Source organism: Ambystoma mexicanum, chromosome 3q, assembly GCF_040938575.1.
Source record: "Ambystoma mexicanum isolate Mex_15411 chromosome 3q, UKY_AmexF1_1, whole genome shotgun sequence".
NCBI classification, from domain to species: Eukaryota; Metazoa; Chordata; class Amphibia; order Caudata; family Ambystomatidae; genus Ambystoma; species Ambystoma mexicanum.
Window position 1 is genome coordinate 1,004,590,488 of NC_090926.1, and position 15,422 is coordinate 1,004,605,909.

The window sequence follows — 15,422 nt, forward strand, 5'->3', positions numbered from 1 at the left end:
GTTGATGCATAATGGTCGCCTCCAGTCTTGCCATAGAATGGAATCCCTTTCTCTGGGTGAAGGGTATGGTTGTAGCCCCTGAGCTTCTGTCTGTGGCTACAACCAAAAGACCCGGGTATATCCCTCTCAGCCCCCCGCCCCTAGCAATGCCTCTGCTGTTGTCGCACTGTCTGAAAGCGCGAGGATGTTTTCCCACTTCTGTGTGTCAGACTACAAGTCGACTTGTAAATTACCCGTGCATCTAAAAACCGCTGACTGCGGGATAACCAAAAGAGGGTACTCTTGGATAGGCTCCAACTACTTGCCAGTTGCAAGCCTAGTTTGCTTGGAGGATCGACTGCTGCATGCCCTAACGGAATCAACCGAGTAGCGAACCTTTGGTGCTCCGTGGGCAACATGCTGGCTTTGGAAGCAAGACTACACAGAGCAACACAGGTTTGATCCCTGGGTCCGTGCTTAGAAACCTCTGGGTATTGAGCACGTTATAAATAACTTATCATATCAAAGTGGGCCACGCTCTCAACGAAAATAAGTGTCAGTACTAGGAAGCCCAGACAGAGTTCATTGGGTGTTTGAACTCTGATCAATTTGATTTTTAATGTGCATGCGTTTTATTTCCAAATCTGTTGAAAGTGGGTGCCAAATATTTACCACAAACTATTCTCTCTACTTCAAAGCCTCCTCCTCCTCCATCACCTTTCCATTTCCCTTACATCTCTCCCATTGCAAGCTTTGACCTTGCTTTGATGGGGAGGGCCCGGTCCAACTAAGACCTTATTTCTGTGCCATCGCTCCGTTGAAGTTGCAGTGCTTCCTCCTCCTCTCCCCCACACACACTCCTACAGTCACACAGATTTGCATACGCTGCACTCTGAACACGCTATTGCTGCGAACTGTGCATTTCCTGGGTCGCCACCATTCTGTTTCATAGTGGGGAGATCCCCATTGGTCACCCCCACCTCCTGTAGCCAGTATAACACACACAGCTGATGAAATAACCACAGACAACTTTTGTAAGGTTCTTTGGAATATACCAGGTCACAGGTTTATTTGGAGCAAACAAACTTGGGACGGTCCCAGCCACATATTACATTACAGTCAGGTATGGGTAAACTGTGTCACCATATTTGCCACAGGCACAAGCTGACCACGCTTCTGGTTACTACCAGGAGAACACCGGTTACTACCAGTAGGACACTTATGGGCACTGACAAGGAGGTTGCTGGCCTAGAGCCCTAAAAGGGAAGTCAGTGCCCGTCGATGGATTTGGATCGAGCCCGGCCAATCCTTAGCCGCTGCTACCGAAGATGCAGCGTGAACGTCCCTCATTGGCTAGGACCACCCCAATACTCCACCTGTAACAGAAAAAGGAAAATTATACGCAATTTACACAACACAATATCATTACCTTCTATCTCTACTTTGTAATTGGTACAATCTCTACCTGAACTTGTTTGGTGATACGAACGCCTCACCATGATCCTTACAAACTATACTTCTTGTATTAACAACACCTTACTACCACGTGACGCAACTTCTTCTATGATCTCAACACTTTACCGATGTTAATATCTCCCTTTCGATAATACCCGGTATACCAGGTATCTGAGCGTTGCTTCTTATTGCACAGTGTGTGGTGCTCATTTTTTGACCTCGGAAGGATGAAAAAGGCTAAGTTTGGCCCTGCCAGGATCCGAACTTGCGTTAGCAGGTGCAGCCCAGATGTCAAAGTGAACGCTCTAATCGCTGTGCTATCTGACTGGAGATAGCAGCAAAGCAACCTTGCACCCCTACCCTCCACATTACAAACGAGGGTGGCGGTTTTTAGTTCCAAAAATTTTATTTCAGCCTTTAAGCCTGAAACAGTATTATCCCACAAAAAGTTCTCTAATCTTTGACCTTAAACTTATGCTGTATGGCGGCAGCAATGAGATCCATCCGTTCAACCTTACATTTCAAAATCCACTTCCATCTCTTTTGAAAGCCGAGGCTCTGGCAGAAAGTAAAAACGAAGGAAGGAAAGATAAGCTAACTTGCCCCACCCGTGCCATTGCGGCACACCTTTAAGTAGCCACCCTACATTAATATCAGTTAGAGCCACACCGATCGATGTAGCCTTACCCGGAGAGCAGGGAGCCACGGGGCAACACAGTAAACTTATGCCCGCCTGACGGAAGGCATTCCATTACATTGTCTGGGTGGGGGGGCATAGTTAGTAGTACAGCGTAATCCCGACCAGACAAGGATATTATGCTGAAATATGAGACATTGCACGCGTAAAGCCACACTTACGACACCAGTGCGACATGCTTGGGATGCAACAATGCCTGTTGACTGTCACTGTGCATACTTCCAAAAACCATGTGATCCGTCTGTCCCGACTTCACACTTCCAAATAAAACTTGCATTTTGTTTGAAAAGCCGAAGCTCTGAATGAAGAAAAATTAAGCTAACTTGCCCCACCAGTGCCAATGCGGTGTGGCAGCCATAGTTGGAGCAGTGTGAAACCAAACGAGAGCACACCTTGGAAATAGCCCTTGCCTTAACAAGCCATATCCCGATACAGCAGTGGTGACGCTACCACCTATATCGTTCTGGACCTTAAAGCACACCCATGGCAGACCCAGAAAGAGGCACAGCGTCACTTGCTGTGTGGCTATACGAACACCAAGAAACCCATATACTTTAATTGCGCGCCGCGTTTTACTAGCCTTGTCATTAGTGGGCGCCTGGTCAATGGCATACCTTCTGCCGGGTACACAGATACCTGGTCGTAAACATAGAACTGCATCTTAACCCAGCTTGTAAGGCCTGGTAACCAGGAACACGCATGGCACAGAGGCCATGGCCAACATGCTGGAATGGCCAATGTTTTCTTAAAATGTGGTGCCTGCATTGAACCATAAAGAAGAACGTGTGTGGCAAGGGCCACTAAGCAAGCCCCGTGCGAAAAAGACAATTTAAAATCATAGAAGCGTAATTTAGCCCAACACATCCCTCACAAGCTGTGGCCCCGCTTCTTCCTCCCAGCTGAGGCCCCACACACCGCCTGTACGGGGGAAAGGAACCCATGGAGCACCACTCCTATCACCCCCCCTCCCCCCGAACTACCATCCACTCCTAATACGGGAAAACATGCGACCAAGGGAAATTACCTGTGGGATGCCTAAAGTTTGTTTAATCACGGACATGACATTGCACTCCCTTTTGCGGAGTGCGGGACGATGTGCCTGTACTGAGCTGCTAGGACACCTTCTCATGGCACTCAAATGCAGTGACTCACAACCGTCCATGCCAATGACATTTTTTTAATGGAACCCAGTGTCTCTAGCCCATGCAGCATGTGGCCATGAATCACACAATATACCCTTAAGCTTGCTTGAAGTATACTGATGCACGATGCTTCTCCCAATGCATGTCCCAAAATTGAAACTAAACATACCCGGGACCTCACAATCATTGGGAAATGAACCCATGACCATGTTAGCAGCACCACGATCTAGCCCACAGACCTAACCGTCCCGCTTTTAGAACTCGGGTCTACTGAATGCAAGACCAAAACTTAGTATTCAATGTGTTGCTGCTGCGTGGCATGCTCAACTTGCAATTAGGCCCATACTGCCTAGTAGCCGAATTACCAGTCCAGCACGGTTACCCACGCATACCGCATCCGCAGCCCCCCAAGTAAAAAGAACACTCCAGGCACCGCCATCCCACACTGGGCATGCACTGCGCCACTTCAAGTGCGGCACATGTAACACGCGAAATGTATTATATCACCCACAAGCACATGTCCGTCTCGGCAACCCAGCTTAGTTTGATTCGACAACCTTGTGGCCACGCACTCTGTACTGAGGGAACACGTGCCAGCAACGGCGTCCGGAAACAAAACAAAACATTATATATTTCAATTGCCAAAGAGAAATTTAAACAGCATGAAAAAGTGTACATTGTTCACAACACTTTCAGAATTCTGAAGTTGGAGCATTGGCTCGAACCCCCCCAAACGAGAGAGGTACAAGGGACAACACTTACTGACCGTGCCACAGAGACTGGCTAGATGCAATGCCCATTATACTGGGTATGGTGCAGTTGCAAAGGCGCTGCGGCCTCGCAACTGTTAGCCCCGCAATCCTGTACATAATTCCTTGCCATGTCACACGGATGAAAAAGAGAAACTTGGTCAAAGCTGGCTAATCACTTAAACAAACAACGCCTGTCTCCACACCCGACACGTGCATTATACTACTGGAGTTAATTTGAGCAAACTTGCATCTCTTTTCGTATGCGCGTTAAACTGGCTCCGCGGCCGAGGGATGCATTGGGAACCTTGGAAGCCACAGATACACATGAACCCCGCAGCATTGCCTCCCACGCGGCGCCCGGGCACCTCCTGTTCATATAATAAAAATGCATTTTACTAATGGTGCCCATTTCCTTCCTAGCACCAACCAAACATCCCGCCACTATGGTTACGCAGCGACTACCAAAACACTCCTATGACGGCCAACTTGAACCACAACCTATGTACCATCATATACTGTAAATTACGTGGAGAGCAACATATGTAAAAAACCATGGCACGGTATACAGTTAAACAAACGTTGGAGCCTACGGCCCAAGATACAGTATCGGCACGGTGGCCGCACCACTTACATGATCCAGCCGTTATTTTTTAGGTAAAAAGCATGCATACCAACGAAATGCAACCAATGCAAACATTTGCGTGCTCTGCCGCAACGGAACGTTGCGAGCCTAATGCTTCCAGAAACTTTATCGGCACGGCGGCCTTACCACGTGCATGCGGAAATATTAAATACACGCATGCATAAAACAAGATGCAAACATAAATCTTCCCGCAGTCAGCTACTGCCTTGGCACGCCGGCTATCCAATTTACATGTTCCCGCCAACATGAAAATGCACATGCAAAAAACCGCGCACCCGTTTAAGTGGCGCGGAGGCCCAACCAGCAATCCTAAACAAACGAGTAAATCAGGCACCGGGAACAGCGGAGATAGTAACATTATGAAGCAACATGCAGATAAATAAACATGTACAAGACTGCGCCAAGCGCGCCACAAATACCCACATGGTCGGTGGCACCCAACGAGCAATCCTAAACAAATGATTAACCCCGGCACCAGGAACGCGCAGTGAGATGAAACATTACGGCGAGCACATGCAGCTAAATAAACAGGTACATGGATGCGCCAAGCACGCTGCAAATACCCGCAATGGCACCCCCTCATGGAAACCATAAATTGAGTCCGTTCGAGCTAGCAGGGCGGCCAGCGAGCAGACCCCCCACTATTCCCGGCTTGCAGGGATCCAAAAGGGGGCTCACAACCCCACCCTCTAATTAAGCCACAGACTTCCAATGTCGGGCTATAATAACAGAGGTGATGAGGGATAGGACAGGGGGCATCTACAAAAGGAAACACCAATTCCCGGGGGATCCAACATCAGATTAGAACGCCGGTCTCCAGCGTACCAAGCACTTACCACGTGAGCCACTGGAGGCTGTGCCCAGCTAATTCAATAAACACATCCTCATAACGCTAGATACTCCAAAGCCCGTGTAAAAACATCCATATGGCGCGACGGCCACTAACCAATGTTTAAATTGTAAAGAAATAAACATCACACAAGCATCTTATACCCCCGCAGCGGTTCGTTCCCCGTGGCACGGTGGCCGCACAAATTGGCACAATGCAAACAAGGAAAACATCTTACTCTCCTGATCTAACTCACCAGCAATGAATTCGCCATGGCGCGGTGGCCACATAAGCTGCTACAAATGCAGACCAATAAAACTTCTCATAAACATCACATTCCCCCGCGGCAGTTCCTTACACATGTCGCAGCGGCCACAAAAACTTAAGAAATAGCAAACCACAAAACATCTCCTGCCTCGAGTGTGCCCTTTGGCCAGAGACGAAAGAAAACACGGCGGGCGCTGCTGGACAAATAGACTGATTGTCTGCAGCAGTGTTGCCAACTCCTGAGTGAAGAAAGTAGCTATTGGCTCCCCTAGAAGTCGCCAGAAGTAGCTAGATGATGTCACTGCCTAATTTACCTAATTACCTCCTCTTTCCCCCTACGATTTGTGGCTTTTACTGTGGCCCCCTCCCCTTTTAACCATTTTGTTTAGGTCCATCCCCTTAACATACAGTTCCCCTAGAGCGTTTCTGGGGGCGGGCTGGCTACTTTAAGAACAATAAAATTGCTATGCTTGACAGTAAACACCTCCCTTTTAAGTTCACAGTGTGTTTTTGCTGTTTTTGCATTACTCCCGTTAGAAAACGGCCAAATGACCACACTTTTTTCAATTGGTTTGGAAACTTGCATAAATGAGAAAGTCTCCAAACCAATTTTAAAAAGTAGCTAGATTTCTTGCTAGCCACTTTTTAATGAAAAAGTCGCTAGGGGGGCAGACTTTCTCGCTAAATATAGCGAGAAAGTCGCTAAATTGGCAACACTGGTCTGCAGCTCCCGCATTATACGCGTCCCCCGGGAACCCGACCGGAAGTCAGGCCCCGGGGGTCGCCCCCCCCGCCTCCCTTGGGGAGGAAGAGTAGAGGCTGGCCCCTACCTGGAAGGGGGTGGCCAGAGGGGACAGCCCGCTATGTAGGCTGTCCGTCTAGCGCCCCCAGCAGGGGCCGGTCCATCCTCTGATGTGTTGCACGTCCCCCTCCCCCCACACAGCCCATTTCTTCTGGGCCAAGTTCCTTCATTAGAGAAGGACAGGTTTAGTGGTCAAGAGGCTTTAGAATTTGGTATTATACATCGAGTGCCCTGGGGATCATGTCTGAAGCCTCGAGAGCAGAGGCACTCAAACTGTGGGGCCGACGCCCCTAGGAAGGCCCAAATTACGTCCAGGGGGCTTGTGGGGGGGGGGGTAAAGCTCAATGCTTTCAATAGAAAATATAAGCAGAAATGCATCTAGGGGGAACTGCAACAATGTTTTTACTCAAGGGGGGCTCAGCAACAATAGGTTTACTTAAGGAGGGGCTCAGCAACAATAGGTTTACTTAAGAAGGGGCTCAGCAACAATAGGTTTACTCAAGGGGGGGCTCAGCAACAATAGGTTTACTTAAGGAGGGGCTCAGCACACAGAGTTTGATTATCACTGCTCTATAGTATTACGCTTGGTTTTGCCTCTGCTTTAACATTGCCATGTAGGTGCTCCTGGATTCGCATTAATTCATTGAACTTGTAGTTGAAACCATGAGCATTTGATACAGGTAACTACAGCGCACTTAGGCGCACACAAAAGCGCCTCCCCCTCACCCCTACCCCCACTTTCTCTTCATTTAGGTCCGAACACATCCAAGCTGCCTGACATATTAAAACATTACTTTTCAATAATGTAATATGACTCTGCTAGTCGCATTTTGGCATAGTTTATCATTAGTAACTTTTCTCCTGCTCTGTGTCCAGGCCTTCGGATTTCTTTGGTCAAAACTACACGACGGAGCAGTTTAAGGTGTTCCACCCGGATTTCCTGCGATATCTGAGAAACAGGTAAGTGCCTCACTTAGTCTCAATGATATTCCCTTTTCCTTGACCCCCTCAGCTACACCATGGCAACATCGAAGCACCTGGTGGTGTGGGGTCGAGATCTTCAGCAAAGAGTCGCGTTGTGCTTTCGCCGTTTAACCCACCACATCTGAATTCCGATTGGCTGTCATATTTTTCATATCCCTCAGCGTTTTATATATGTACTGAATGGAAAGGTGTAGATTGGGCTATATATACCTCACGAGTGGAAATCTATGGCGCACATGCGAAAAAGCCTATTCCTTAACGAGCGTAGCTTTTGAAAATACTCCCTGCAGATTTTTCAAATGTTGACCGTTCCCCGGAGGTTTGAACTGTTTGCCTGCGGCATTTACCATTTAGGTCTGATCTTTCAGCCAGATCGAACACCTGCTGAATCATAAATGAAAAGGGGGAAGGGGTGGCTTGTGGTTTTTGCATATTTTCCCAGCAAATGTTCTATTTTCCACTGCAGAAACGTGAACACTATTTCAGCAGATTTTAGCTGCCTCGACTTGTGACGCATGCCTAAGTACACCTTAGGGGAGGAAGGGGACAGAGGGAGCGGCCATTTTACAGTCAGATAAAATGTGCTTTGTCTTCACTTTCAGATTTCTTCTGTCCGAGCTTTTGAGAACGGAGTATGCCAACATCTATCGCCCATCGACCGGAGCGTCCATGTTGCTGGCAGCTGTCCACTCATGCGATGAGGTAAAGTTACTCTAATTCACTTTACACGTACGCGTCATTCCTTTTTGTTAATCACCAGAGAAGGGGGGCACCTCAGCCTCCTTGGAACTCTCTGCTGGTTTGGATATAGCTAGCATACAGCAGCACCACCAGTCTGCAGAGTGCACTCTTTTTTATAGAGCCCAGCACTGATATAAACAGAGCCCTTCACTGACTTTGGGAATCAAAGCCTCTCACCTGGTGAAGTTTTGACTGCCCAAATGAACGTTTGGTTGCTAGTTGTCTCTACCTTAATTCTGCCAAGTATGACTAGAAACCTCATTTGGATCTGAAAGCAGCACTTGTCTCAAAATCATAATCATAATAGTCAGCATCTTGTCTCAGGAGGATAGCTCAGTGGCGAACGCGCTCGCCTTGGAAGCAAGACGACGCAAAGCAACGCATGTTCGAGGCAGGGCCTGCGCTTAGAAACCTCTGGGTATTAAGTGTATTATAAATAACCAATCAAAATAATAATCCCAGGGTTTTCTTTATTTAGGAGTTCTGTAGCATGCTACTCACAGACAAGGATGTGTCAGAGAACAAGGGAATGGTCAGCCAGAATGGAAAGGTGATAGAGGTAAAATGGTGAAGGGGGACAGAGGTAACCACTGACAAAATGGGGGCATTCTTTCATGGCAAAGAAAAATATGAATCCACAGAGGATCCTTGTTGGGGCATAATCGTTAGGACCTGCCAGTAGCTGTGGGCGCTCTGCTCCAGCTGACAGACCTGATTGCCCATCTTGCGCTGTGGAATCAGGAGGTTCGTCCTGAGGGTTGTTCCACCTCTGGGCCACCCCCACCTGGACTGGCCACTCTCATGTTCGCCTTGCTGCAGCACTGACTGGAGAGTCTGTTCTGCATTACAATCCTTGCTGTTTTCATATCCATTTCGCAAGTATTTATATCTGCTTCCGCACTTCTTCTTTTTCCTCCTAATTGCCCCAAATAATTACCATTCCTAATCCATTGGAAGCTCCCCAACTCCCTCCTCCCGTAACTACGCCAACCTTATTTACCCTTAAACTGTGGACCGGTGGCTTTATGGAATGCCTGTTCTCCATCGGTTTTTCCGAGACTTTACTGTCCCCCAACCAACTCAACTGTACCTGTGCTTTACTCTGACCAATCATTTTTCTGTGTGCCACATTGCCCTGTCACACAGGGAGGTTGTGTTGGAATGCTCTCAACATCTACTCCACTGCCTGTACATCTTCCTACTTTGTCATCTTTTGAATACCGTTGCTCTTCCCCTTCTTGTCCTTCCTTGTTGACCTTCATAGCTTTTTTTATGGCCCTCCTGGCCCTGTCACCACATTTTGTGATGATCTAGACCTTCTCCTTTCTACTGTGCTTCCTTCACCCACTAAAATGTCTCTTGTGGGTGACTTCAAGCGCCATCTTTCCTCCACACATTGCCCTCTCCCGTTCCTTTCTATTCTCGACTCTTACTCGCTTCTACAAGTCCTTACTCCAACTTCTCAGATTTCTGGTTCTTCCCTGGACCTGATTGTTTCTTCGATTCCGAACTGTGCCTCAGTTATCGCTCTTCCTCTCTACTGCACTGACCATTCTCTGTTATCTTTCTCCTTTTCGCTTCTCTCTTGCCCCACTCACCATTATCCTCTACCTTTCTCCGTCGCCACCTCCATCTATTGGGCATATCTTCTTTCGCCTCTGGTGTTGCCTATACTCTTCCCTCTCTCTCAACTTTCACACCTCTGTCTGTTGACACTGCTTCCTTTCTTCTCTCTTCTAGTTTAAAGGGCACTCTTGGTCTTATCTATCCTCCATCTCCATTCTCTCCATCTCACTGGCCTCCTCAACCTTGAATCTCGCTGAATCGCCATTCGTTTCTCCGCCCTCTGTGGTGTGCTGAGCAGCGCTGGCATCAGGTCGAACTGGTGGTTGACTTATCCCTACCATCGTCTATCCATACTACCGATGACTCAATGCTTCTTGCAACCAAGCAACACTACTTCAACACCCTTTTTTTTACCTAACTGGCTTCTCATCCCCCATCAACTTTTTCATAATCTTAATTTTATGATTTCTCCTCCTTGTCCTGACCCTGCTTCATCCTCCTCACTTTTGGGCTGGATCTTTGCCAGCTATTTGCCATCAAAAATGCTTTTCTCCATTTACAAATTCTCCACCCTTCTACTTATCCCCCCTCGCACCTTCTGCCCTTATCTCTTCTTTTAAGTACTTTCAAATTTGAAATTTCCTCGGCTTTAGTCAAAGCCCACCCCACTTCTTCTCATGATGATTCTCTCCCCTCTTACCTTATCCTAACTGTTTATTCTTCTATTCTTCCCTTTCTTACAGCCCTGTTTAAAAATAATCTGTTTTTTTATATAGAGCTTTAATCTAAAGCGCTTTACATAGGACATATTTACATACATTACTATTATTACCAATCGCTCTTCTGCTACTGTTCCTTCTTTATTCAAAAGTGCCTCCATTCTTCCTATTTTTAAAAACGATTGCTTGCTCATTCTAACCTTCACCCTCTCTCTCTTCTTCCTTTTCTGTCCAAAGCTCTAGAGCATACTGTGTACACTCAGGTTTCTTCTTTTGTTAAGCACACTCTATTCTACCTCCTTTTCAGTCTGGTTGTATGCCTCGTTACTCTACAGAATCTGCTCTTCTGCCATTCAATAGCTGTCTCGTCCAATGACGCTATAACTAACTCTCTTCTCCCCTTATTTTATTAGACTTGTCGGCAGCTTTTGACACAGTGGACCATTCTGTCTTTGTTTCATCTCTTGCTGGTATTCATTTGCGGGACTCTGTTCTTAATCAGTTTCACCCTTAGCGTTCATGTCACAGCTTCGGTTATAGGTCAAAGTTTTGAATCCAAAGGACCGAAATGCAATAGGGTCGATTCAAAAGGACCGAAAACCAAAGGGTAAAAATGTATTTTTTTTTGTATTTTTTTTTGGGGAGTCCCCCCCAAACCCCAGTTTTTGGTGTAAAAGACACTTTTTTTTTACTATTCGAAAACCGAAAAAAATATATATTTCAAAAAACAAATTCGACCCTTTGGTTTTCAGTCCTATTGCCTCAACCCTATTGCATTCGATCCTTTTGGTGTCGAACCTTTGACCAGACACCCACAGCTTCTTAGTCTCCTGGGCTGGTCATTCTTCTCCCATCTTTGCACTCTTTCATGGGGTTCCGCAAGGCTCAGTCCTTGGTCCCCTCTTCTTTTCCCTCTATACTTCCTGCTTGGGTCTGTCATTTCTTCTTTTGTGTTTTCCTATCACTTATATGCAGATGATTCTTAAATCGTTCTTTCCTTCTCTTCCTTTACTGATTATATACACGCCTCTTGTCTGCCTGTCCCTCGCAATACAAACCTGGATGTGCTCTCACTAGCTCCACCTAATTTTTAGGGTGGGTAGATTATGTGCATCCGTGGCTCTAACACAGGATTGAGTATCATAGAAGAAATGGCTCATTATATTTCTGTAGCTTTGGCTCATTATCCATTCAGGTATCTCGGCTTCAAATGTGGGGGCACTTCATCCGTTTTTTGTAAGATCCGTCACGTTTTTATGTATTTATTTTATTTATTATTATTGCTTATATAGCGCTCCAAGCTCAAAGACATCTGAGCGCTGTCTTACAGATAAAGGTTACATTGGCACCTGATTTTCTACAACTAGTAGGTGATGGTGGCTATATATAGCAGCCGGATGTTTTTCTCTCGTTTGTACCATTATTCTGTTTCAAAGTCGTGTTTTCAATGGCTTTATGACACACTCCTCCATTCATTTATTTTGCTACTTTTGGTCAAGTTGTTCCACGTGACAGGGCCTCAGACTCCTCCTTGAGATCGTTCTGAAAACTAAAGGGCAGGTACAGAATGTTAGATCATCCCTGTGGTTTTAACGAGGTATCCCAGTGGGGGAGGTGGAGAGGGATAACCATTGAGGATTGCAACTTCAACAATGCCAATGAATGGGCGAGTTACCCACACCCAATGCGGTGCCTATATTTCTGAGCATGCGCAGGCTTGTTAGCTAACATGTTCAGCCTGCATGTGGATTCTTCTGATGACAAAGCCAGTTGGCAGTAGTTGTGCAATCAGCCTTCTTAAGTGCCAGCACTGCCCACTACACAAAGCAGGCTCCCTCGCCTAGTACGGAGGCCTGCCAGAAGGAACAGAGGTATATGCCATTGATCTCCAGTGCAGTAAGATAAGACCTTCTAACAGATGAGCCCCTGCTATTTTTCAAGCATAAATGTGTCCGATTCACGTAAACAACAGTTCCAGAAATGCTAATGATATAGAAATGGCACCATTGAAGAGTTTGAAAGTATACTATTAGAGTGGTGGCGGCCTGGCCAATAGAGACATTGAAAGGAGATTCCACAAAAGAACAGACTGAATCCCATGAAAGGTCAGCTTTATCTGGGAAATCTATCTGGGAAATCCCCTCATTTTCCAGTAGCCCGGTCTGCCTCAGTCCTACACCAGCGCCTGGGCAAGTAGTAAGAAATGAGATTCAGGAATACAATTGGAAAATGGATCGGGGTCATGCTACCCTGGATGATTCTCCCTCTATACATGACTCTGAACTCTGCTTCCGCTCCCTCCCAGTATCCTTACTAGTGTGCCCGGCTGCTAGTTGCCTCGGCTAACCAGTGTCCCTCTCATGCGCCTCCTGAGCAGCGATGACGCACTTTCCTCAGGTCCCTTCTGCCGCCTTCTTCAGGTGGTCACCACTCATGTGGCCCTTATGCTTTCCACACCCCCAGGCCAAACCATTCTCTATTTGGCACAGGTGGTGGCTCCCATTCTGCTTTACTCAGGTGTGTCTTTTCACAGGGACAGTTGAACTCCTGTGACCACAGGCTCTTTTTCTAATTTTCTCGTGCTTTTCCCGAAGTCAGTCTCTGCTTGCGTACTCAAAAATCCATTCTGACCCCCCCTTCCAATACCTGCCAGGTAAATCCACCCTGTTCCAATTGCAATTCATTAGGGCAGCAGTAGCATGCATGGTCCTTGGTGGAATGCCCGCACAATCTTTACATGTTCTCTTGGAAAATATGAACTAACTTCACGATTATAATTTATTAGGAAATAATAAAATACCTGTAAAATCATAAGGGAATTCAGAGTTTATAATTATGTTTATCTGTCTGCTTACAGCCTAATGTGAGGCCTCCTAGTGTGAAGAGGTGCTCTAGTTTAACAAGTAAGATATGGAATATTGTATTATTTTGGTGAAGAGCATTACATCCGGGATCCTCCTGCAGGCTAATAATTCCACATTATGGTTCCTAGAAGACGCAAACTCCCCACAAGCATTTTCGGATGTTTATTTGCAAAGAGAATGTGCCTAATGAGCATAGCAACCGTGTGGGACATAGTGAAGAAGTTTCTTTCACAAACATGGGGTGTGTTTTGTCTGTCATGATTTAGTGGACCTACCAAATGTCTTAGCGTACAACACATTTCCACCCTGGGAGATGGTGCTGAGAGCATCACAATTGCAGTGAAACTGTTGCAGTCTTTTGATACAAAAAAAGTTTTGATGCACTGTTAGTACAGTTTTGAAACCAGAAAACATCCACGTTTTCATACCTTTTTTTTTGACAGACTGAAACTATTATACTACGTTGGTGAATTTGCTTTGGAAGTCACGTAGACTCCTTCGGCAGATGTTCTGGTGGAAAATACTATGTGACTTGGAAAGCTAATGTGTTTTACCACCTGAGGAAAATATTTTCAGCTAGTCCAATAAAAGGTATAATCACTTGATTTTTGTTTAGTCATTGTCTAGAAAGTGAAAGGTAAGCGACATTAAAGTGATCTAGGTAAGACGAGACAAGGCTATTTATCACTGTCACGTGATCTGGGAATGCAAAAACATGTAGTAATTTCCTTAGTCTATGTAGATCAAAGAAACCTTTCTTGAGCACCAATGAAATGTGTGAGTTCATTAGACCACATCGTTTTCACCCAAGATTCTTTATGCAGCGAAATCTGGAATGGCAGTTGCACAAATATGCTGTGCACAACTTCAGGGCCTAGTTATTAAGTGGTCCTCAGTGAGCTAGAATATCTGTTTTCAGCCTGCAGTGGCAGATCCACTGGTCAATAGCAGTAAATCCACATGGAGGAGGATCTGGGTGTCATCTGCATAGGTGTAGAATCAAAAGCCAAAGGAGGAAATCAACTGGACAAGAGGAGCAGTGTATACATTTAACAGAGGAGGTGAAAGTGACAATTACTGTGGAACGACACAAAATAGGTAGAGGTGAGGGGTTAAAAGGCAGGATCATAGTCTGGGTGCAGTTTCGCAGATAACAACTCAGCTAGAGAAAGGCCTTATCATGGACCCCCATCTGATTTAGATGATCCAGAAGCAGTCAATGGTCCACGGAGTCCAAGGGCTCTGACGCATTTATGGTAATCAAAACTCACATGTCATCCATTGGCTATGCACAGCGGATCATCTAATTCACTTACTACCATTGCTTTGATTTCATACCTCAGCGGAGGTGTGTCCAATACCAGTTTTGCAGATTATTTTGCTGTCTGAATTTCTAAAGCTGTTCAACTGCTGTCTGCTTCATGTGTTAATCAAATAAGACAGCTCAGCAATAAGCTCAATGTTGTCTGCCAATGTTTTGTTGAGCAAAAGTCTAACAAGGGCAGTCTTAAGGGTGTTTGAAACCTGGCCATTTGTGAAAGATATTTATTTTGATGTTTAAATGATGGATTCTCTCTAAGGTGGCATGACTAATTTCATGTCCCCTGTATACAGTTTAACCCCACAATTATGGGCAACAAACACAGTGATTTCTCAAACTCTAAATGTATTTAAAGAATTAAATAAAATCTAAACAAAGATGGTCTCCAGCTTTATACCAAGCAAATCACCACAATGTTATAGGCTCATAAACAATTAGTCAGAAAAACGAATTTGTCCAGCCTACAGGAATCTTAGTAAGGTTTATTCATACCAGCACTTCTAACCATAAATAATTCTCTGTATACTATACTCTAAAAAATAATAGGCAGTCGAAACATTTCTATTGCTTGTCATGCTTAACATTGAAAGCTTCAAGTTCCCTCAGTGACACCCACCATTTTATGGTACGACTACTTTCCCTACATCAAATCTGGATTCTT

General features: G+C 45.7%; 1 protein-coding gene across 4 annotated transcripts in view; it reads left to right on the top strand.

Annotated features, from left to right (window-relative positions):
* The window catches only part of LOC138583172 (alpha-N-acetylgalactosaminide alpha-2,6-sialyltransferase 1-like), a 321,805-nt gene that overhangs the window by 288,149 nt on the left and 18,234 nt on the right, over positions 1-15,422 (top strand). For 3 of the 4 annotated variants that reach the window (XM_069655166.1, XM_069655167.1, XM_069655165.1), the window contains exons 7-8: positions 7,443-7,526; positions 8,153-8,252. In XM_069655166.1, the coding sequence (XP_069511267.1) occupies positions 7,443-7,526; positions 8,153-8,252 (184 nt within the window). Of the gene's footprint in view, positions 1-7,442; positions 7,527-8,152; positions 8,253-15,422 lie in introns of those variants that run through there. The other variant, XR_011305178.1, reaches the window with a different exon arrangement.